The sequence below is a fragment of the Struthio camelus genome, chromosome Z, assembly GCF_040807025.1.
Source record: "Struthio camelus isolate bStrCam1 chromosome Z, bStrCam1.hap1, whole genome shotgun sequence".
NCBI lineage: Eukaryota > Metazoa > Chordata > Aves > Struthioniformes > Struthionidae > Struthio > Struthio camelus.
The window spans coordinates 45,973,268-45,996,648 of NC_090982.1; the positions used below are offsets into that span (position 1 = coordinate 45,973,268).

At 39.5% G+C, this 23,381-nt stretch overlaps 1 protein-coding gene across 19 annotated transcripts in view; it reads left to right on the top strand.

Moving 5' to 3' along the window:
* The window catches only part of PJA2 (praja ring finger ubiquitin ligase 2), a 157,146-nt gene that overhangs the window by 95,590 nt on the left and 38,175 nt on the right, over nt 1-23,381 (top strand). For 11 of the 19 annotated variants that reach the window (XR_011137700.1, XR_011137701.1, XR_011137702.1 and 8 more), the window contains one exon: nt 20,800-20,997. Coding sequence is in view for 16 of the 19 variants with exons in the window: in XM_068927151.1 (XP_068783252.1) it covers nt 20,800-20,997 (198 nt within the window). In the remaining 3 variants the exon portion in view is untranslated. Of the gene's footprint in view, nt 1-3,058; nt 3,147-3,589; nt 3,781-16,478; nt 16,534-18,291; nt 18,628-19,433; nt 19,544-20,799; nt 20,998-23,381 lie in introns of those variants that run through there. The other 8 variants (XM_068927159.1, XM_068927160.1, XM_068927163.1 and 5 more) reach the window with 5 other exon arrangements.

Genomic DNA, 23,381 nt, shown 5'->3' on the forward strand with positions numbered 1-23,381 from the left:
ATGAATACTACCAAGATTAAAAATATTAAAAAATAGATTGCAAAACAAAATGTGCATTGTAAATAACTCTCTCTTAAATACTGTTTTAAATACTATATACTGTTCACATGAAAAATCTTTTTATTTACCTATTTATTTGCTGTATTATTTAGTCTTTTGAATGCAATAATAATGATAGTATGCATACTTTGATGTGGCCGTATCTGACCACTTTAAAACTCATCAGAAAGAAACTGTGAGACTTAATAGATTTGTGGATTATGTCTTTAGTAAAATATAAGCAGCAATCAGTAAAGCAAATTTCCAGGAAAAATTCACTCTTGTTCCACAACAGAGGCTACAAACTCTGATGTTGGCACAGTAGTAGTATCCTTCCATTCAGACTGACAGTTTCTGCCAAAAGTCTTCTTATATTTCCATGGAGCACTGGATTGCTGCACCAAGAAGAATATTCACAGAGGCTAATTTTACCTTAGGTAGCTAATTCCTCCTGTTTCCTTTTTTGTTAATGTGTAGGTGGGTGGCAGAACGCTCCTTAGAGGGTAATTTGTAACGTGAGCCTAACCTGAAGGCTGCATCCTCTACTGAGGTACATAAGCGCTACTGAGTGTAGAGGGAATCTATAAACACTAATGTATCTTGGTCTTTGTGAATAACTCATATTGTCTCAAAATAATCTGAATTTGGACTGTCTGTCCATCAGTCTGTCTGCCTAAACATCTATCAGCACTCCTTCCTAATACCTTTGAACCTTTAGCTATTTTTAACAAAAAATTGACAGAAGGAGGAAACAGTGCTAATTAGATCTCTGTGAGTTTTGTGAAAATTGGCAGCTATGTAGAAGAGAGAGCAAACAAAAAGCAATTCTGTTGAGCATGAACTCTACAGTTAACTGTTTTATATGGTTTCCTGGCTAGCAGTTGGCAGGCACATACTGGCTAAGCTATTAGCACATATAAAGCTAGTAACCAGCCACAGTATATGTTGTTTCTTGTCTCACTTGAAATGAAGGGAGGGACATTGAAAAGAATTACAGGAAATATGACAGGAAGGGCAGAGGGGCCAAGGAGCGAGAACTGAACTGATACTGTAAGACAGGAGGGGGAAGAGTCATCAGAATACAGATGACCAGGGATTATTGCTGTTGGGTGGCAGTAGAAATGTGGGACACATTCACAGAAACCGAATTTCATCAGGTTGAATGTTCACAGAGGACCTTGTTTTCTTCTTTGGGGCTGAAGTTTATTCTCAAACTTAGGTTTCATATTTCAACTAGTAGAAGTTAGTGCTTGTAAATGATTCATTTCTAACTGTATGTTTTGCCCACATAACATGTACAAAACATGGTGATAAACAGTGGATGAATAAAACACTTTGGTTGTAGTTGGAAACATGCCAGGATACTACCATGGAATACTTTTTATTTCAGTGCTTTTTGTACTTATTCTGTTTATTATTGGAACAGTGTGTAAGGATATTTATGCTGACACAAGTGTTGAATGATATAACTGTGTTAAAATATTCTAGACAAAGTTGATGATGAGACATTTATTTGAGGAATGAAATAATCATAATAAAAAGCAATATTCAAGCTTTATAAAAATAGTAGTTGAACTAAGCTTCGTCGCTTTAGACAAACTCCGGCATGTTTTCTCTGGCCTTGGTATAGCCTTTGCTCCATCGGTATCCAAATTGCTATGCCTTTCTCTTCCCGCTTTCTGTACACATAGAACATTGTGCTGCGCTTTCTCTATATATTCTTACATAAGGCCATCATTTTCCCTCTCCTTCGCTCTATCCCTGTCGTTGTTTGCTCTGTACAGGATATGTCTTTTTGCTTATCTCCCTCTTTGGTACAACGTATATCAGCCTGTGTTGTGTCTAAATCTTTGTCCTGTATGTCACCCTTTCCCATTTTTTCACAGCGAAATGTAAAATTGCTTTCTGCCTGTCCCTGAGTGGTAAAATTGCCTTTTAAATTGAGATGAAAATTACCAGCCCAGGCATGAACTCACTCCGCATGTGTAAATGATTAAAAGGCTAACAGTAATTTATTCAACAGCAAACAACAAATAAACACCAGAAAATCTAGAAACGTTGTTCTAGGTGAGCAGGTAGGTCAGTTCAACTCAGTAGTGGATTATGGTGATAATAAGCATTGGCGAACTAAAAGATGTGTCACTGGGTGACACATCTCAGAGACAGATACAACCTGTTTCTTAAGTTTCTGTTCTTGCATGTACCTGGCAGTGTGAAGTGAGTGGGACTAGCTATACTTCTGCCCTTCAAATTCACCTGAGTCCGTATAGCAACCTTTATGATCTAGTTTTGAGTGATGTGAGGCACTACCAAGCTCTAGCATTTAATAACACCGAGTTAAAAACCGGTAGTGCGATGTGCGCAGGGGAACTAACGAGAGCCGTTCGCTGCAGACCTGGCGCTCCCCGTCCCACGCCTGCCTCCCTCACCGCAGGTCCGCGGCTCCTCGTTGCCCTCTGAATTCCCGTCACCGTTCTCCCTCGCGCTCCCTCTCTCTCTCTTCCCCCCAAACACGCCGCGCCTGAGTCCCCCACCCTAGAGGAGACCTGGGGCAAAGCATAACCTCCCGGGGGCCGCGGCCCGGCCCGCAGCGCCGGCTCAGCCGCCCCGGCCCCAGCCCCGGCCCCGGCCCGGCTCTTCCCTCCGCCCTCTCCAGTGCCGGAGGCGGCGGCCAGGCCGGCCCGTACCTAAAAACCTTGAACGCTGCCGCAGGCCCCCTAAACACAGGGTCGAGCCACGCGCGCTGCAGTACCGCCAACCAGCCCGCCGCCCCCTCGAGCGGGGAAGGAGGGAGGCCCCGGGGCGGGGCGGGGCGGGGCGGGGCGGGGCGGCCGCAGCGCCCGCCGGGGCCCGCCGGGGAGGATGACGCGCCGCAGCCGCAGCCCCAGCGCGCTTCCGGCGCCCCTCCGCGGGGGAGGGGAGGGCTCCCGTTGCCATGTTCCCGCCCCCAGCCAGCCAGGATTGGTCGTCCCACTTTCACCGTGGCCGAGCATTGGCTGCCGCCCCGTGGCGTAGGGCGACGGGATTGGCTCGGCCGGCGTCCGCGGGGCGGTTGCGGGGAGCCGGGCTGCGGCCGCGGGGAGGCGGACGAGACGGGCTCGGGAGGGGTGAGTGCGGGTCCCGCGCGGGGGGCGCCCGGCCCGGGCCGGCCCGGGCCCGCACGCCGCCTCCGGCCGCGGGGGGAAGGGGGCAGCAGCCGGAGCCAGGCAGGGCCGGGCCTCGCCTCGCCTCTCGGCGGCCGGCCTCGGCTGCGAGCGGGCCTGGGGCGGTCGCGCGGGCCGCGGAGTGGGGGTCTGCCCTCGGGGACGGGCTGGCGGGGCCCGGCGGCGGCGGGGCGCGGGGCGGGCCCCTGCGGGCCGGGGAGCCGCCGTGGGATGACGGCCTCGGCCCAGCGCCCCGGGCAGTGAGGGGGAGTGTGGATGAAGGGTTGAGGCCTGGGGTCGAGGCTGTCGGTGGGAGCGGAGGAAGGCAGTGGGCGCGCAGGTGGGGAGCAGGCCCGAAGCGGTGTTAGCCTTGAAATTCAGGGGGATCTTTTATTTGCCGCAGCAACGGGGAGGTGATGCAGGGTCCTGGGAGAACAGGGGGGAGGCCTGCTGCGTGGTGGAGAGCGGCTAGCGTTCCCCTTGTCCTGTGTGCCTACCCAGCTAGGCTTTGAGAGCAGCCCTGTCAGCAGAAGGGATTGGGTTCTTGTTATGCTACTTCGGACAAAATGAGATGGATGTGACTGTACCCACGTTTAAAGTAAGCCAGTTGACCTTGCCTGAACTAGATTAGGAAGGACTCGTGCAGCCCCTTTGCTGGAAAGGAGGTGGCCAGCAAGAGCTGGGAGCAGAACGATCCCCAAACTCGGGGCAGAATGGATCTATCTTTGGCCTCATGAATCAGTTTTCTCTTCCAGAGCTTTTTAAAGACATGTCACCAAAAACATGTAATTTATACACAAAAGTGAGAATGTGTTCAACTGCAGTTATAGTGGTCAGAATGGGTTTTACACATTGATGAGATTCACCTTGAGCGTGTTCAGTTTGTGCACTTTAACGCTCCACCTTTTATATGTTTGCTTGAACTGATCGTCTTCAAATGGGCACAGTCCAGTTGAGTTGACTGCAGTGCAACTGAATTCTTTTAAGACAGTGTGCACTGCGGATGTGGTCAAGATACTAGACTGGATGCTGAAAGTGAATTAACATTTTTTTATGAAGAATATATATCTGTTACATAATGTGTGCGTCTTCACAGTGCAGAAAGATATAAAAAGCCTAGTTGGTATCATAACTGTGATACTGAGTACTTTATAGGACATGTCTTGGAGGCTTAGAGACTTGTGTATTTAGGTCTATACTCTATGTTCAGACACTTGTTTCTGCGTGATTCTTGATTTGAACTTATGTATACATACTTACATGATTTAGGGGAACGGTTTTTGATAAAATTATATTACACTGTCTGGGAGAAATAAATAACGTCCTATAGCAATGAAGAGAGCTTTCAGATTCTGTTATTCTCTGCTAGTACACAAGTCGTGAAGAATATGTATCTTATAGAGGTAACTTTCATTTAAGAGAAGTGTACGTATTTACATCTGTATCTGGCATTTGAAGCATATGTATGTAATAAGTATTTATTTGTAGCCAAGTCAGACTGGCACAGAATCGATTTCCCACTTTCTCGTTTATTAAGGAAAGGAAAATGTCTGCAAAAATTGTTTAGAAAAATCATCGAAACATAAGATCAGGAAACTAGTATTTCCTGCAGAATTTTTCTCTGGAAATAATCTTGGAAGCCTTAAATATTAAACTTAACTTCCTGTAAGCATAGACTTGTTTCACTTTTTGAAGTATTTGTCTACTTTTTTTCTTATTTTCATTGCTAGTTCAGTGAATTACAAGGCAATGAAGGCAGTGTGCAAAAGTTCTTGATAGATCAAAGCCTCATCAAAATAAGACGTGTTTATGAATTATTGCCCTGGTAAGTTGGCTGCTGTCATGAAAATATTTACTTCCATAAAAAGCAGTTGAAAAAGCAAATGAAAAATATTGGTACGAGGTACTAGATTGATTCAGGAAGTGCTGTGGTAGATATTAGCAGCAAAAAGTTAAGCTCGCATTGTTACCATTTTTTTAAGTACTTTCTCTTGTATGTAATCCATAGTGCTTACTGGCTTGTGTTTGGTTTGGTTCTTTGTCTCTTACGCCTTTGTAGGCTTGAAGGAAACAAAAATTATTACTGTATTCTACAGCAGTAGAAGCCACAGTCCCATTGTACTGAGCACAATACGTTTATAAGAAAGACAGTCTCTGGCTTATAGTTTGCAGTGTAAGTAGTGTTTGTTTGGCATCTGAGATAATTGGAGCTGCAAATGTAATTGAAGTTATGAGCACAAGATTTACACTTCAATAAAGGTTTATCATAGTATTTCTGAATAATATTTTGAACAAACCAAAAGTATCAGGAATAAATTTGTTCTAATTTGTTTATTCACTGATATGGTAATGATCCTCTGCTCCTTAATGGATAAGGCTGAAAAAGTCTGATACGGTCCACTGCAGTATTATAATGAAGCTTGAGCCAGCCTTGTGTCTAAATATTTAGTAGCATATTTGAACAGGTCCCAGAGATCTACTTTGGATCTACTTCAGTTTGCAAACGTGTCTAAAAAGTTTAGTTAACTTGAAAGTTGTTGCAAGGCATTACAGAAGCAACTTTATCTGAGTAAGTCATAAAAATAGATAGGCCCAAAATGTAGTAGGACGGGAAAGCTAGTTAGCCTTGGCGTTCTCTTCAGAATGTCAGCAGCTATGGGGTATTTCAAGTATCCTGATGTGACGCATTAACCTGAGTACAACTGGACAGTTTCATCCTAAATTTGAAACTTTATCTTCTTTTGATAGCCTGAACTTGAATGAAACACACTTTATGCTGTTTATCACAGGAATATCCTGAAGTGTTTGGAGTAATGGCTTACTCATTTAATATATGGGCACTTACTTGAGCTGCCAAAGAGTGAAATGCAGTAGCTCTTGCGAGAACCTTTATTCCCTTAAAGGCCACATCTGGTTGGTTGTTCTTGTAGTTTTTGTGAAACAAGCTGTTATTTATTTATATTGGAAATTGAGGTAATTGCTAACAAGCTTTTAGTAATGAGTTGAATACTCTGCAAAGACGACTGAGCGTGTGGCTGAATGAATTGTTAAATGCTTATGTGTTACAGTGGAGGGAAGTATTTAGTGGCCCTGCTGCCAATGGTGTTAATCATTCTAAGTAGTTTTAAAATAGCTTTTCAAATTTGATAAATTTCAAGCATGATGTTTTGATACTAGACCCTTATACAGTGTTTAAGGTAGCTAAATGTGTGGCTATGAAGCAGAAAGAATTCCAGTTTGCACATATGTGCAAGTTCTTTTCGTATTTGTGTATAATTAATTATTAGCCCAAAAGTTTTCTAGATGCTTAAAAAAAAAAAACCCTGAGTTTTTTAAGTATTGCTGTAACAGCTGCAATCCCTCTGTGCTAGATATTATGCAGAAAAAAACAATACAAGATGATTGGGTATGAAATGGTACATTGGGTATGGAATGGTTGATACTGTAGAAAAGTGGAGTACAGTGAAATGGTATTGATCCTGGTGGTAGTAGTAGTGTTGATTTTTGCTCAGGAGATTAATTCGTAATCAGTTACACCAGAATATTCTTCCCTGTCAGTCAGGTGTCAGAGGTGAAAATTCTGCAGTGATCAAGGGATAAGTTTTCATAACTCAAATGATTTTTAAACGTTAGCAAAAACCCCAGCAAGTCTTCTTTGTTTAGTGGCTTTGTAGTCAACACAGAATCCTAAGTAGCTGAGTCTGCATCACATGCCTGGTAAACAAGGTATTTGTAGCTAGATAACATAGCTTCAAAGAAGTTGTATAACTGATTTTGGAAGATGTGATACTGTAATTTTCTTGGAAAATGTAGAAAGGTGCTTGCTTTAAAAATTGTCTCATATTGATGTGCAATAAGAAGACACCACAGAATAATAGAAAGTAACTTGGGTTTCTTAGTGTGTTCAGCTAGCCATAGCACTGCCTTTGCTAGGGTCTACTGTTAAAACGTTGATGAAGTTAAAATACTCCATTGCTCACGTTGAATGGTAGGTAAACATATACGACACAGCACCTTTTCCTTTAAAACATGTTAAAGCAGCTAAACACACACTAAGTGGTTCTCTGAGTTAGAGATCTACAAGAGTACTTTAGACTGCTAGGTAATAGATCTATGAGGTATTTCCAGATTGGAACAAGTGATTTTTAAATGAAAAATTGTTGTTTTTAAAAAGGAGATGGCAAAAATCCAAGTATCTATTTCCTAGTAAAATTGGTGTGATTTCATGTAGCATTTAGATCATTAATCTTTTAGAAATTTAGAGGAAATATTAGAAAATGCCTAAGAATAATAAATACATAAGTTGATCAATAGAGGAATTGCAATTTATTTTCCCAGTTTGTTGAAAGCAAGCAGATAGTAGTTGGGATCCACCTTGCCTCCCTCAAAATAGCTGAGAATGTTGTGAACCCCATTTCTATAAGCTTGTGATTCCAGGGCGTAGAACCAGAATAAATATCTGAAAGTCCTTTGGGAATGATTAAATCATCAAAAATAGGGCTGGGAGGGACCTCATAAGGTTGTCTAGCTTTTCCCCTCTCCCACTGCAGAGTTGCAGTGACTCTCCCACTAGATGTTTGTTTGAACCCCATTCTGTGGGATGCTTCACTAACTGAGGTTCTTCAGCCTTTCCGGGCAATCTGTGTAAATGATACAGTATTCCTACAGGTAGAAACACTTCTGTAATGCCATTTCCAAATGCCAAGGAAGTCTTCCTTGCTACGATTTAAGACTGATCTTTTCTGAGGGACAGTACTCAAAACTGTATGCAGTATTCTAGATCCAGTTTTAACAATCTCAAACGGAGTAAAAGGGTTGCCTTGCATGTCTTGTAGGCTTTGCTCACTCCGTTGCCTTTTGCCACAATGGAGTGGAAGTATTGACTTGTGTTCAGTTTATGGTCCACTATAATCCTTAACTGCCCTTCTGCAGAGCTATGCATAGCAATTATTCCCCCTTCAGTAATTTGCTCAGTTGTTTATTCCTACCCGTAATAATATCTTGCACGTGTCTTTTGGGAAAGGTCTCATTTTCTTCCCAGGCGTGTTAAAATCGCTTTGCGTTCCATTCCTAAACTTGGAGGCCCAGCTGACTTGGTCCTTAAATACGATAGGTATGCCCTCCAGTCTGTCACTTGGATCAGAGATTGCGTTTTTGTTATCCTTGTATTCAACATCCAGAATAATATTTGCAAAGCAGTGAATTTTTGCAAAGCAGTGTTTAAAGCAGTGAATTTTCACTGTTCTTCAGGAAAAAAAAATCTTAAAAACATGCCCTTTGGTTGGAGTTGAATATGTTAATTACATGTTTTGAGTTAACGTGTGAAGATGAGAGAGATGATAACAGATTACAAAGATAAGTCCTTGGACATGATCTTTTGCTTCGCTGTATCTCTTTCTCATGTAAGAGTTTCAATTACCTGAACTTCCACTTTGGAATTATGTTGTCATCTAGTATTTACTGAATTTATCAAGGGAAAAGCAAGCGACTGTTCTAACATCTTGAAGTAGGCTGAGGTCATTTGCACTGGCAGAAGTAGAATGGAACCTTGTATACTAAACTAAATAAAATGACCGAACTTTTCTGTAGTACCAGCTTCTATTTGACATCTTTAGGCTTTAAAAAGATACGTATTATCTTCTAGAAAGTAATTGGAATTGAAAATGAGAAGCAGAATGTGAAGGTAATAGGTGAAGGAAAAAGAGCAAACAAAAACTTTGGGGTTTTTTGTTTTTATTTCTTTGGTGGAGTAGTAATTTGAGTGGGAGGGAGAGAGGAGGGAGACAGTCTACAAGGGTACCTTTTACTGAAAATAAGGCCTGAATTTCTAGATGTCTTTTAAAAAGTAGTTGATTTAAAAATTGCTACTTCCATGCCCATTAATTTAGTACAAATATTTAGACTATGAAAATTTCTGTTGTTGGGAAAGGAGAGAGAGATGAAGTTTCAGTTGATGATTGTCAACCCTTAGTAGTGTACTTTTATTAGCAGAACACATCACTATAAGGGCCACTGGCAAAGTTATGTTAGGGTTTTTAATCTTAAAACTGTAAGGCTTGTTTTCCGAGGGAGGATGAGGGTGGCAAGGTCTTGTTCTTAATTAGTTAATACAGATGGCATATACACAATACATTAAAGGCTTTTAGTACTTCAGTTATTTAATCTTCTGTCTCTCTTGAAATGAGATTTTATTGTAGAATTTCTATCATAGATATTCCTCAGAATAAAAGCTGGAAGAGCAATTATTATGGTAAGCTGGAGCTGGCAATTTGTAGGACAAACTTTCATGTCCTGTCAAAGTCAAGGCAGAGGAAAGTGATGCATTTAAACAATTTTCAGTTTTGTGAAAGAGAGTAGAGAGACTTGGGAAGAAAAGGCTAAAATCAGATTAATTCAATGCAAAAATAATGCAGAAGCTTAGCATGAGGATGGAGCAGCTAAATGATAGGAGGATGGTGAAAAGTCAGCACCAGAATGCTTACAGATCAGTGCTCAGTGGAGAACAAGTGCATGGTGCAGGGATGCAGGGGCTTTGGCAGCAGAGTTTGTTTAGCGAGTCCTGCCGCTGGCTGCTTACTTCTGGCTCTGTTCCACCACCTCGGTTGTGCTAATGCAGCTATCCATTGAGCTGATCTAGCTTTAGAAAACAAAAATAGGAATAGCCCCTCAAAGAAGGGGATTTGGTAACGCTGAGTGAGTTCACTAAGTCTGGTTTACAGCTTGACTGCAACTGTTGTAACCACAGCTAAGGCAGCATCAGAGTAAGCCCACCTAACCCTGGCTCTTTGGCTGAAGTGGACAAGTGGCAAACGGCAACGCAGGTGTTTTCTGTGAACTCATGTTGGTGAGGAGACTCAATGAAGAACAGGGGACTGTGTGGGATCTTGAACTGCAGAGGGATGTCTGAGGATAGAAAGGGACTGTGTAAAGATACTGGTTTGTCCAGCTCACCTGATCAGATACCTCTATATGAGAGATGCTGCCTGGGCTCAACTTGTAAGAAGTTCTGGCCTTGAAGAAAATCTATTTCTCCTTTTCTTCAGGACTTTACTAAATATTAATTGCTCTCTGATTATTTTTTACGTATTTAAATCAAGGCAAGTGTTTTAAGTTCTTTCCTGCATATACTTGAACCGGCAATCATTTGTGTAGTGCCAGCCCATGTTCCCTTTGAAGTTTTTAGCAAATCTCTCATGATTTGGACAAAGTCGTGACTATATGTGCTCATTGTAGTAGGTCATTAATTGAGACTGGGTTATGCAAACGATGCCCAAAATATTAATGGTCGTGCTTCTTTCTAACCCGCATATTGACTAATGCACTAATAAATGTGAAAATTTAGCTTTTTATATTTGTGCCTTAATAGACTGAAATATTTCCACTCTTCCCCCCCCTGTTTCTTAGAGCTTAGGTTTTATGTTTATGGCACAAAATGCATGCAGAACTGCAAAACTGAGGATAAACACCTACATACATCCAAAATGGAAACTGTGTTTAGTACTGAAGTGAAAGGAAGCTGGTATCAGTTTAAACGTCCCATTGGTGTTTGTACCCTCTTTTTGGTATTTGGGAAGAGATGCAGATCCATATCGGAATATTTTATAGAGATCTTGTTGGTTTTTTTTTTGGGGGGGGGGAGGGGGTTCTATGTTAAAATGTACATGTGGGGAGGTGGAGAACCTTTTTCGTTGTTAGTAGTAGTTTTGTTTACATTTGTTTAATACCTTTTCAGGCAGATCCAAGGGGTATCTGCTAAGTTAACACAGTGTCTGGCACTTCCGTATGTTTATGGCCTTGAGCTGTCTAAGACTAATTGTATTCATGAGTAAGGAAAAATAGAAACAAGAAGCCTACTTCAAATTCATCTTCAGACCTCTTCTGATGGCAGAGGAAGCTGTTGCTTTTTATTTATTTATTTATTTATTTTGGTCTGAAGTAGCACGTTAGAATTTCTATCTTCTGAAGTGCTGACTGTTAACTATTGGTATTTTAAGGCACAACTAGTAAATAAATAAATAAATATGGCTTCAGGCACTGTAACGAGGCATTAAAATGCTGTTAAATTTCTGGGAGATGGGATCTGTTTGGAGGTCTCACTTTGCTTTTGTCTCTTCCTCACTCCTCCGGAAGAGCAATCTCTCACTACTCATCTAGGGTTTGAGGTTCTTTGGAGACTGGGACTTCAGCCCATGATCAAAATTGCAGTGGGAGAGTGCGCTGGAACCAAATCCCTCACCTCCCCCTCAGCTCCAGAAATACACAACCGCCTTTTCTATTCCCTTGTTTCCAGCTGTCTGACTGTGTGCTGCAACTGTGGTTTCCAGCCTGGCTGGAGGGAGAGGAACAAGCAAATCCGATTCTAATTCCTTCACCTTCCTGCTACTGGAGCTGAAAGGGAGGTAGTACAGACAGTGTGCCCTTACTGTAGGGAATAGGGCTGGAAGGCGCATGGGGGAGGGGGATGTGTGCAAGGACATCTGACCACCTGGGATCATTACTATATTGTCACTAGCACGGACTCTGGTTATTCACAATTGATAGGGTCCAGGGCGTGTGATAAGTATAAACATGCTGTCACCAAATGTGTATGTATAATTTTAAATTATGAGTTTAGTTTGGAGTGACCTAACTAAGTGTAAAGAGCCCAACAGTGTTTCTCAAGGTCATAAAGTATAAATGTGATGTGACTAGTATTTTTATTAGCTCTCTAAATAACATTAAATACAGAATTACCTTTGTAGTTCAAGCGGGCAAGGTGATAACAAGCATCTTGTTTCTTTGCAAAGACATTCGTATATCTTACATTGTCTATACTGTGCTTCTGACGCTAGGCCCCCAATGGAAAATACATGATTTGTGTTCGCTACAAGCGTACTTAGAGCTACTGAGATTCCAGAGACCTGGATTAGTCAGTCTGCTCTAAGATGCAGCCAGCTGCCGTTTCAGTCATAGTGAAGTAGTCAGCCTCTGTAATCTGGGAGGTGAACAAAAAAAAAAAAAAAAGGAGGGGGGGGGAGTTATTTTCATTTAAAGTGAATTCAGTGGAAGGCCAGCTGCCAGTTTATTAAGTGTGGAGTACCGGCTACTTTCAGCCTGGAGCAAAGATAAGGAGCTATAGTAAAAACATTGACTTTAAGCATTCATATGCTTAAAGGAGACTACAGAATAACCTGAAAGGTTAACAAAAAGGCAACAATTAAAGCCTGAAAAATAAATCCCTGAAGCATGCGCTATTTGTTAATGTACGTCTGAGCTGATACTGCTTATGGAAAGAACTAATATTTGATTTTCAATTAACCCAGCGAGCAATCTAAAGTCACTGCTCAACCAAAGGCTTTGAAGAAGAAGCTTTCAAATCCATAAATCAGATTTTTTAGAAAATATTTAATTTACTTATAGTATGATTCTCCAAGGTTTAGATAAATCCCAGTCAATGAAGGTAAGTTCCAACGGAAGATTCATTATTCTTAGTGCAAACAGGCCAGTGTATGTAGTTTGAAGTTTGTGAACATAATAAAACATTTCAAGAATTTTGGTGTTAATCTGCCCATAGCGAGGGAAGGGACAAATGGTGCCAATGGTATGTTGTCTTAAATTACTGAAATATTTATCTTATTTCACACCTTTCTCCTGTCAAACGAAACAGGGAATCTCTCTACCTTCCTGAGCACTGCCGCTTACAAAACTAGAAGTTCTCCATGCTAATTCAAATTTCTTTTTAATTCATCTGCTCTTAGAGGCTTCCAGAAATACCTGCAGGAAAGAGAGAGATTTGGAAGACTGGCTGCAGATGCAGACTATTAGTTAGTATAGTTTAAAAGATAACGTGAAGATTCTTTTACCTGCAACTTTTGTCTGCACTGTTTGGGGTATGGTTTAATGATGACTCAGAACTAGCTGGGTAGAGGAATCAGTATCAAGAACCTGAATTGTTTTTAAGTTTCACCAGTTTGAACAAAATACTTTGTAGTACAAATACATTATTATACTTTTCAGAACACAAGTAAACCTTTTAAGACTATAAGGTGGAAAACAGTAATTGTGTCAATATTACATGCGTTCCCTTTTAAAATCTTGAGCAAGAGTGCCTATTTTTTACATTGTGGCAGAAAATGGCTTCTGTAATTAATAGATATAAAAGAAAAAAGAGCACTGGGTATGAGAGAGGAGATTATTTTTACTTCTTCGTCAAGAGTTGGGGAGATTGAGACCAAATATGCATGTGGTTTTTTTTTGAAGGATGTTGCAAAAATTTGAGAAAGTGTGACAGAGATACGAATTATTGAAGGACTGCAGAAAACACTTCATAGAGACATATTTGTTTTAGATGAGCAAAGTGACCTTCAAACAAAGAAAAACCCATTTAAATACCTTCTGTAGCAGAAAATAGTGGCCATTAAAATGCTCTTGATCTTGTTATTCTGTTTTCCGCTAGATTGAATAGCTAGAATCTGAGGACAAGCAAATTTGAATGTAAAATTAGGCCTGGATTTAGGATATTGGATTTTTTTTTGTTTTGGTTTTATTGTTTTAATAGAGTGAGTAACTATCAGAAAAAACTACTGAGGTAACGGCAGTTATTCCATCTTTTCATGTCCTCAAGTTAAAGCTAGCTTATACTAGGTTTTAGTTCTGTAATTTTGGTAAGACAAAAACACAAGTTAGGTTTTTTGTTGAACTTCAATTACTGTGCTTAATTTAGGGATAACATAGTTGAATTGTGGTGTAAAGGATGGATGATGTTTAGATTGGATACTTCAGTAGTTTCTTTAATTATGAAGTGCTGTAAATCAATGAGAAATCATGTAATCGCTCTTTTGATGCCATATAAATTTGGCTTCCTGCTCTTGGAGGAGATGTGATGTATTTCATGTTGATCAATCATGATGGTCACTTCTGGGAGTTGTCACAGCAACAAATGCTTGGGGATTTTGATATGAAGAAGGAAGGTTAGGAATAGGGAAAAAAACAGTGAAAAGTAACAATCATTTCTTCTCTGCCTGCCTTTAATATGGTAAAACTGTCAGTGTAGCAGGGCTTTGCATTTTTTCTTTAAATAGAAAAATAGCTATGGTTCCTTTGTGATCTAGTTTTCTCTCTGGCTTGCTTAGTCAGAGAACTCTTCTTTGTTTCTCTTTCTTTTTGAATGCTTTTGGAGAGACTCTCAATATCTTCCCAATTATTAATGGAGCCAAAATTTTCCCCTAAAAACGAACCAGCCGTGGAATGTCTTTCTGAGTATTGCATGGTCACCAATTTGCCAATGTGTTTTGTGTTCTAAACATGCAGCTGACATTAAGCAATCCACAGTCCTGAGCTGCAGATAAGCTTTAATGTCTTTAACAGTTCTACATTTTTGTACTTTTATTTATAAAAAAGATACAGGTTTTCATACTGTTGCTCATTGATGTCAGTAATAGGAAGGTAAGTATTAAAGGTCAGTGGGAAGGAAGGTTACAACTTTGAAGTCGGAATCTGTAGCAATTCAAACGTAGGTATGTTTAAACATAAATTTTGTTTATATCAGCCCATTAGAAGAGTGAAGCTAAGTACATTGAACTAATTTGAGTAAGAACTTATATTCTTTATTTTCCTTACTGCATATCTGTGCAACGTACTATAGCCTAAACCAAAAAATTGATGTAGATTCTTTTGGTCAGTACTGTCACATGCCTTGAAAAGCTGGAAGCTACAGCCAACCAAGATTAGACGAAATAACAAAACTATTGAGTTGACAGAGGTAGTGGATGAGAAGTAGTAAGAGGAATTAGATGAAGCCACATAGTTCAGTGATTACAGAGCGCAGGCTTGAATTCAGCACATCTGGATTCTTAGTTGCTCTTTCCATTTAATCCTCAGTGAAATGGTTTTTTAGTGAGAAGATATGGGATGACTTACTAGCCTTTTTTAAACACTTACAGGAAAGAAATTTGTGGGCTGGCCATTATGGGCTTCAATAAATGAGTGTTAGTCTAATTCATAGGCTATTCATATGTGCCATGAGCCAAGGTTATGCATGCGGACGGCTGATTCAGATCAGGTGAATCAACTGCAAGCAACTATCAAGGTGCTACAACCAAGCTAGTTCTGCTCTTCCTCTTGAACCTTTGGAGTTCGAATAGAGAAAAGCCCCCCGGGGTAGGGAAATGGAGAGACTGGATAAGGGAGGGGCTGGTATTGCAAGGCAGTCCCACCTGGGCACCTTCAACTGAGGCATGAAATTGGATGGAAAACACTTGGCACTGGTTCTTCCCTTTCTGTTATGTAGGGTTGCCACTCTTACTCTCTCCCTCCATCTCTACTTCCCTCTCTTCCATTAGATATATGATAGCCCTAGGAGGTGACTGTATATGTGAATGATAACAAGAAACTAAACTGGACGTGATAGGGTGAAAATAAGGTGCAGGCAAATCAGACGGAGTACTTAACAGAAAATGTTCCCTGTGAGGTTTCCAGGAGGTTTTTTTCAGTGGAAGTCATGAAAATCAATTTTCTGCTTAAACTGAAAAAAAATTGCTAGGTGTATAAGGGAAGACTTTCAGTATTTCAGCTCTTGCAAAAAAAGGCAAGATTTTTATTAAAGGTATTCAGAACTGTTTAGATAAACTGGGATTTTTTTAAAATAAAAATGAGTGCCCGGTCTTTAATATTGTATCTGGCCAAAAGTGTTACAAAGAGATCTTTGCCAATCTCTTGTCCATTAACTAGGTAACTAAATGGAACCCTTCAGTATTTTCAAAATCTAGCCTGTAATATGAATACTGATTCTTTGCAGACTTGAGCCTGTGAGGTATAAAAAGTTGCCCTGCCTCCCCCCTCACGCGTTTTCTGTGTTGCTATCCACAATTATATTTTGTAATTGCAGAGAGAACAGTGTGTATAACAGGCTATGTGTAGTTAGTACGTGTTCATTTTATTAATTAAAGTTTGGTAGGTCCATAAGTTATTAAAGAATTCTGTGGCCAGGGTATTGTCATATCATAGAGGAAAAACTAGTAGTTAGCCCTTTTGATATCTCTGTTCCCAGATCTGTCTCTTCCAATTTTGTTGCTTTCTCTGCTCAAACTAATCAAACAAAATGATGCTATCCAAGCAGTTCACAGTAGTTCTGAGAACCACCAGCATGACAAACCTGCCTTCCTCTGTTGCAGTCAAATTGCCCTGTTCAAAAGTCAGGTGTAGGTTGTAATGATATCTTACATTGATGTAGGTGGTGGTTAATCATTTGAATAGTATCGTAGATCTAGGATGTACATTTCTTGATCCCAGAAAGCAGCTTCTCTTCTTTCTAGTTTCTAGAACGTGAAGAAATTGAGAGGACAGAGGAGAATCAAAGATAATGAAGAAAAGAGTAAGTGTGGGTGTCAGGATTTAAATGGATATTGCTTGAGGTTCGGAGTCCTGTCAGAGGACTTACCAGCTACCTGCACAGGAGATTGTAGTTGTCCTAAATGTGGCTCTGTAGATTAAAAGGATTTGAGATTTATACGTAGGATTTTGATTGAATTAACGAATCATTTATGGATGCTGTGCTGTGAACATATGTATGTGTACAACTACAGTTAACCTTTAATGTTAACGTGCTACTTTTAGAAAAATTTTTTGACGGGCAAGGGGACAAGTTGATTATGCAGAGTCAAATGGATTTGAGTCTAAATTCCCAGACTTTAAACGTTACAGCCTATAGGCTGCTGGCTCTAGGGACTGGAATCCATAGTGCAATATTTGTAGAGATAAAGAGGAAGTACGGCGCTATGCACCAGCGATTGTGGCGTTGCCTCAGAAAGGCCAGACCTAGATCTCTCTCTGCTTAACCTATGGTTTATGCTTTATGTCTTTTAGGAGCCATTCCCTCTTGTGTGTGTGTTTTTTTTTTTTTTTTTTTTTTAAATCTGTGTCTGGTAATCTAAAATACCTTTCTGCTGGGTGACAGCTGCTAAGGAACTTGTGATGGGCTCGGGTGACTGTGGTATCCTTCTAGAAGGATGGAGGTGGGGGTATAAATTAGCCTGAAAAGCGGATAAATAACCTGTTTCCCATACCATACTTAATCACTGGTGTGTTGCATCAAAAGGGAAGCATGTCCTTTCATGTTGGCCTTGCTTTTAAAAAAGGTGTCTCTAAGACTGGTCTGTTTTTTCAGAGCTGTATCCTCTTAGTAGGTATTGGGCATATTTTGAACAGGCCTGCTGAACCGGTTGTCAGATAGAGCAATGCCCGCTTCTCAGGCTGCCTTAGCCAGGGAGAAAGAACTGAGAGAGGATATTCCAGGCTGCGGGAACTTGATTGCCTGAAGGATGGCCTGTAGCTTGGCCTCTGAATTTAGGGGCCAAAACTTTGCTCACTGAAGGCGTGTAGGCAAATAGATTTGTGGCTCCCTCCCTTGAGATTTGTATCTAGATAGAAATTCGAGTCTCCGTTAATCCAAATGTGCTATTTAAACTTTTAGTGAAAGATGAATGTTTTTATTTCCTATCTAATAAATCCCTCTCAGAGCAGAGAAATTCAGAGCTTTTTTAGTGCTCATAGCTGCATAATGTATCTTTTTAAAACAAATACAAGATGGGGTAGTGTATATGTGAAAGAATTATTTGGAACAGAAAGCTGTAGCGTATTGCACCCAGCTTAAAGTCTTTGCATGCTATGAACTTCAATTTGAAAAATAGAAACATTCAAATTTAGTGAGTTTGACTCTCTTGAGTGAACATCTATTATATTTATTTGTGAAGAATACTTGTGTTTTAGAGAACAAACTAAGGATTAAGCAGTTGTATTTTTACCTTTTTTTGTTTCAACAAGTTGTATCAGCATCTTTGAAGGCAAATGGCTCTATTGCTGTGCTGATTTACTAGTCTGAACTGTTGGATTGTGCTCTGTGAGTTGTTTGGATGTGGTTGCTTTATTGTCAGCTGCCTTTGGCAGTCTGCTAACCAGCCACGTGACAGTCGGTGAAAAATTAAGAATCATCAGAGCTTGCTTGAAAAAACATGAGTTATTGGTTGATTTAGTAAGAATATTAACTGGATGACTTAAGAAAATTAATCGTCAATCTTTCTCCCGTCTGCCCCTTCTCCCCAACTTTTTTTTTTTTTTTTTTTTTTGGAATTAGTTGCAGAGACTTTCTTGGCAAAGATCATGGGGAGTCTTCACATTTCTAGGGAGCAGCACTTCAAAAAGATTGCAAGAATAGTATAGGTAAAGGTTAGCTTCTGCTGCTTGATATGTGCTGGGCAGGTATGGACAAATATGTGAAAAGATATTAAGCGAAGGTTGTATGTAAATGGCCGCCAACTGCATGAGAGAAGAAGCCCCTGATACCTGCCCTAAGTTTGTGAAAATACACCGCAGAAGCAAACCGCTAGTGACACACATGTTAGGACTCCTGCGGGGTTCATGGAGCTGGGCTGTGCTTGCAGAGATTCCCTGTGTGGGAAGAATCGTGGAAGTAAGAGATGACTGGGATTACGCTCATTAGGGGAGATTTAGAGCATTATATATAATGTGATGAGCTATAAGACAACATACATGTAATAAACAGTTTATTGTAATTTGGCTAATGGTCACAGAAGTGAACCTGGCAATGTTAGATAAGACTACTTGTGTTCTACTTTACCTTAAATATTACAGTTTTAAGAAATTGAATTGTAAATGTTTGAAAGATTTTTACTTTTAAACACAGCAAGTGTCTTCATTGCTGCTGTCAATTCGCCTGGGAATGAAACAGTAATATTTTAGACTCTTTTGCAGTTATTTCATTTTACACATAGTTTTGTTAAGTTTAGTCCAGACTTATTTTTCCACTATTTCTCATTCCGCTGTGCTTTATACCATGTTTTGGCATTGGGAAAAGAGGCAATATATCTGTTTCTTCTCACCATATTCTGAGCACCCTTTGCTCACTTTTGGGTTTGAGACTTGCTTACATTAACGATTTTGTCTATAGGGAAGATCAGGCAGAAGGTATTGAGACTCTCTGTAGAACTTCCACTAAAATGCAGCTTTCTAGCAAACATTTTCAAAATCGCTGTGCCAGGTTCTGTAAGCTTCCTTGTAGGAGGTTTTTACGTACCTGAAGCTGTTAAGACTATAGCTTCTAGCAGAAGTTATACTTTATAAGAGGTGATTTTCTTTTATTTGCTTTAGTTAAAACTTTAAGGGATCATGCAATTTCTGTTGAGCATAGCACCGAGAAAAAACCTTCATTAATTTTTCCCCTTTTTTTTTCTTTTTTTTCTTTTTTTTTCTTTAAGGTTTGTGTTAGACAGGAAGCAGCAAAGTTAGTTTCCTGTGTGTCGGTCCTAGCAAAATGACAGCTTCAGCAGGGATGCTAGTTTTCAAAAATGAACCTAAACTCTCACGGGGTTGGTACATATGCGATCGTGCCTTTGTTGACAGTCTGCATATTGTAAGCACTAACTTTTCAAAGTTGCATAAAGAAACTGCTGATCAGTGGCATCTTTGTATACAAATATTCCCTCTTAAAGAGTAGTGGAAAGATCAGTTTAGCAGCCAGGAAAAATAAAGCTTTCCTCTCATTTTTCAGAAGTTCAGAAAGCTGTGGGTTGATAGTTGCAGACTTTATTTTCTTACCTTTAACTTGTGCCTTTCAAAGTTCAGTGACTTTGGAGAGCAATAAAACTACTATGTTAATTCCATATCTAGTAAAGTTTAAAAGTGACTTAAAGGGACACACAAAAGCCACTGAACATCTGAAACAGTGAGCTGCTAATTGCATTTGCATATGCAACAGCCTTTGGACATGAACTCTTATATTAGCTTATTTATAGTAAATATTAATGCTGGAGTAGAATCTTTCTTCATTACAGTGTTGACAGCTTTCCCCCATTGTTTCTCAAGTTTCCTGTAGTCTTTACTCCATGTTTTCTTGATAAAAGCATTAAGATCCATTAATATGGGATGTTGTTACAGTAGTATGAGCAATACATGGGTTATTACCTTGTCTGAAAATATATACCTGAAAATATCTATATATATATATCTATATCTATCTATCTATCTATATATATATATTCTTTTACCTGAAGGTAAAGAATAAAGCATTCTTCCTTGGGACTTGGGAATATTTGTTTGAGAAAGTATGTTTGCTTAATTGTACTTTTGCTGTCACAGCGATAAGCTAGCTAGGGCCAGCTGACTTGTGTTGCATTACCCTGAGGCTTTTCCCTTATAACGTTTCAAAAGTTTATTGCACGCTGCCGTATGTAGTGTGTCAGACCCACATGCAGAAGTGTATCATGTATTTAAAAAAAAAAAAAAAAAGTCCTGTGGCATCCATGTTTAAAAATATGTTATACAATGTTCCTGTTACTTACTACAAATATGTTAGGATGAAGACAAGATCAGTGGTTGTCAATATTAATTAACACAGAGGAAAATTTCAGTTATTATGTATTTTTCATGCCGTATAAGCCCAGAGCGCTTCAGGTTCTTAGCAACTGTATGTCAGAGAATCTCCAAACCTCACTGAAGAGAATTGGGAAATTCCGTGCTTTAAAAAAAATTGCATAAAATTGTTGGAAGGAGGGGAATTATAAGGAGATGTTGTTGTCTAATACAGTTTTTTGTCTGTCTGTTTCTTTTTAATCATCTCATGTAGCAATGGGACAAGAAGCTGGCAAACCTGCCTGGCCCAAACCAGCAGGAGGCTATCAAACTATTACGGGTAGAAGATATGGAAGAAGACATGCTTATGTCAGTTTTAGACCATCTTTGACCAGCCAAGACAGAAATGACCTCCACAGCGGAGAATGTGAAGGATTAGAACTGGACGATGTTCAGAAAGAGAAGTCTTTGTGTATGTGCATATCTTCGTGTTATGTGCCATATAATTGCAAACTGAGATGCTTGGTGGTGGGAGGTGCATAGAAAATGGTATAGAAGGGAAGACAGAACAGTCACATAAGTTACTGTGTGCAAACTGCGTTTCAGATGGTTTCATAAAATGAAACTCAACATGAAGGCAAATTAAAGTAGTAACTATTTTAGGCTGTTTAATTTTGCTTAAAGAAGTATATTCCTGAAAGAGTTAATGCCTCCTAACCAACTAGATAATTTTAACATTGTAGAATTCTTTGTAAGTTGTCTGCAAATCAAGTGATTCTTTCATAATCACATTTGGAAGAAAATACCTATTTGAACAGAACTAGGCTACTAAGTATTTTACATATCATGGACCAGGTTTTTCTCTGAGGTACCTTTGTTGACCTTAGTATAGCTAGAGCAGGAATTACTTTAATCCTGTATAACCTCTTAAAGATTCTCTCTCTTTGGTTTGTACCTCTTGGACCGTTTCCCTGTTTTTTTGTGAATGTTGAACATTAACATTTAATTTCAACTGTCTTTTGGGACTTCAGCTTTCAAAGAATGATTTCCTACAGAGGTACAAAATGGCCTATTGGATTATAAACAGTCCAATCTCTTCGTATGAGGTGATTTTCTATTAAAAAGTAATTGTTTATTGATATAGCTTCAGATGTTCCAAAGTAACGTTTTTTTCTCCTTCTCCTATAAACTATTTTGTTACTGCTTTTTCCTTTTTCCTTCTTTTTTGATAATAACGTGGTGTAAATTTAACTTTCTCATATACCATTGTTCTTGGAGACTATTATGTGATGTAGAGCCTTTCTGGGTGGTTTGGTTTCCATTGGTAACTTGAATGTTTTTGTGGTTATCTATGCTTCATATATTTACTACATTTGTGTCTTAGTTAAAGATATGTTACCTGTAAATTGGTGCTTACCCTTGTACAGATTTTCCTATGGTCTCCCTCTGATGCTACCACCATTTTCATGTCAGTAAATCAGAGCTGAGCATACTGTTATTTTAGGGAGTCATAACAAATATACAGGTTAGAGACTGTTGTCTCCTTGTTCTGTAGTGGGGTGGTTTTGTATGTAAAGTGTAAGAGAGTGTTGATTTGTTTTCTATATTAGGTCTGATAACAGGATGCCTCTCTCTTCATGTTTAGTCTCTTTTTTTTTTTTTTTTTGCATCACAGCTGTCCAGATTTTGAGAAATGTTTTTGATTGATTATTCCCCTTCCCTCGACTAGCTTACTGTTCCCCCCTCCCGTCAAGTTGATCCTTGTCTTCCACTGGGTGGGTACTGACCAAATTGTTCTGTATGTTTCCCTCCAAATTGACCTAACACCTTTTATACATGTAAGCAACCACAGAACATAGGTAGAAGAAACTTCATCTCAACGTTTTATCAGATAAAGTGTTTGTAATGTTACAGTACTGTCTCCTGCAAGCCAGATCCAAGTGCTGAAAGGCACAGCTTATATTTTTTTATTTATGAAGTTCAGTGCCATCAGTTTACCAAGCTAGACATGGATTAGCCGTTTAGATGAGAGTAAAATCTGAATTTGAAGCAAATGTTTGATCTGCAGTAGTTATAAGTATCTGTGTAGCAGCTGTCAGAGTCCTGATGTAAATGTCCTCCGTGCAACCACTGCTTTCCAGATGTACTTGAAGAATCTGTCTTGGATGTTCACTTAGCAAGCTGTTGGGGTTTTTTGTGTGGTGGTGTTTTTTAAACCTGGAACATTCATGTTGTATGGTTCCCTACCTCTGACTGTTCTTTAAAGTGTCTGTTATGGAATGTCTTCATTTAACCATGCATGTCTCAATTTTTCTCTGCTCAGAACTTTTTTTCTCTTGTGATTGAAAGTTTCCCAAATGTCTTAATATCAGCCTACAATTTATAACTACTTGCATGAAGTTATGCAAGCCCTTGTGTTTTCAGAAACGGTTTGAATGTACATTGCTTAGGAGTTTACAGGTGACTTGCAGTAAGCATTAATTTTGCGCAAGGTATACATTTTAAACTTTAGCTCTTGTTGCTGGGTTTGATGTTTATTGTCCCTTTATGCAAGAGGTTCAACTGTAAAATAAGCAAACTGAATTTACAGTGATTGTAACTTGCAACTGTAAATTCTACATCCATCTCTGCTATTATTGTCTCCTTATAAGGAGTCGCATTCATAGCGACACGTACAAAATATAGTGCTATTAGTATGTAATTTATAGTATCAATAAATGGCTTTATCTGACTGTGGCAGGAGGCACAGTTCAGCCAGTTAATGAATGGGTAGTCTGAATTTTATGTTATGGAAAGAAATGTTGCAGCTTTTTAAATCTTCTAGCGTTTTTTTCAAGTTTCCTGTTGTCGTCTTAG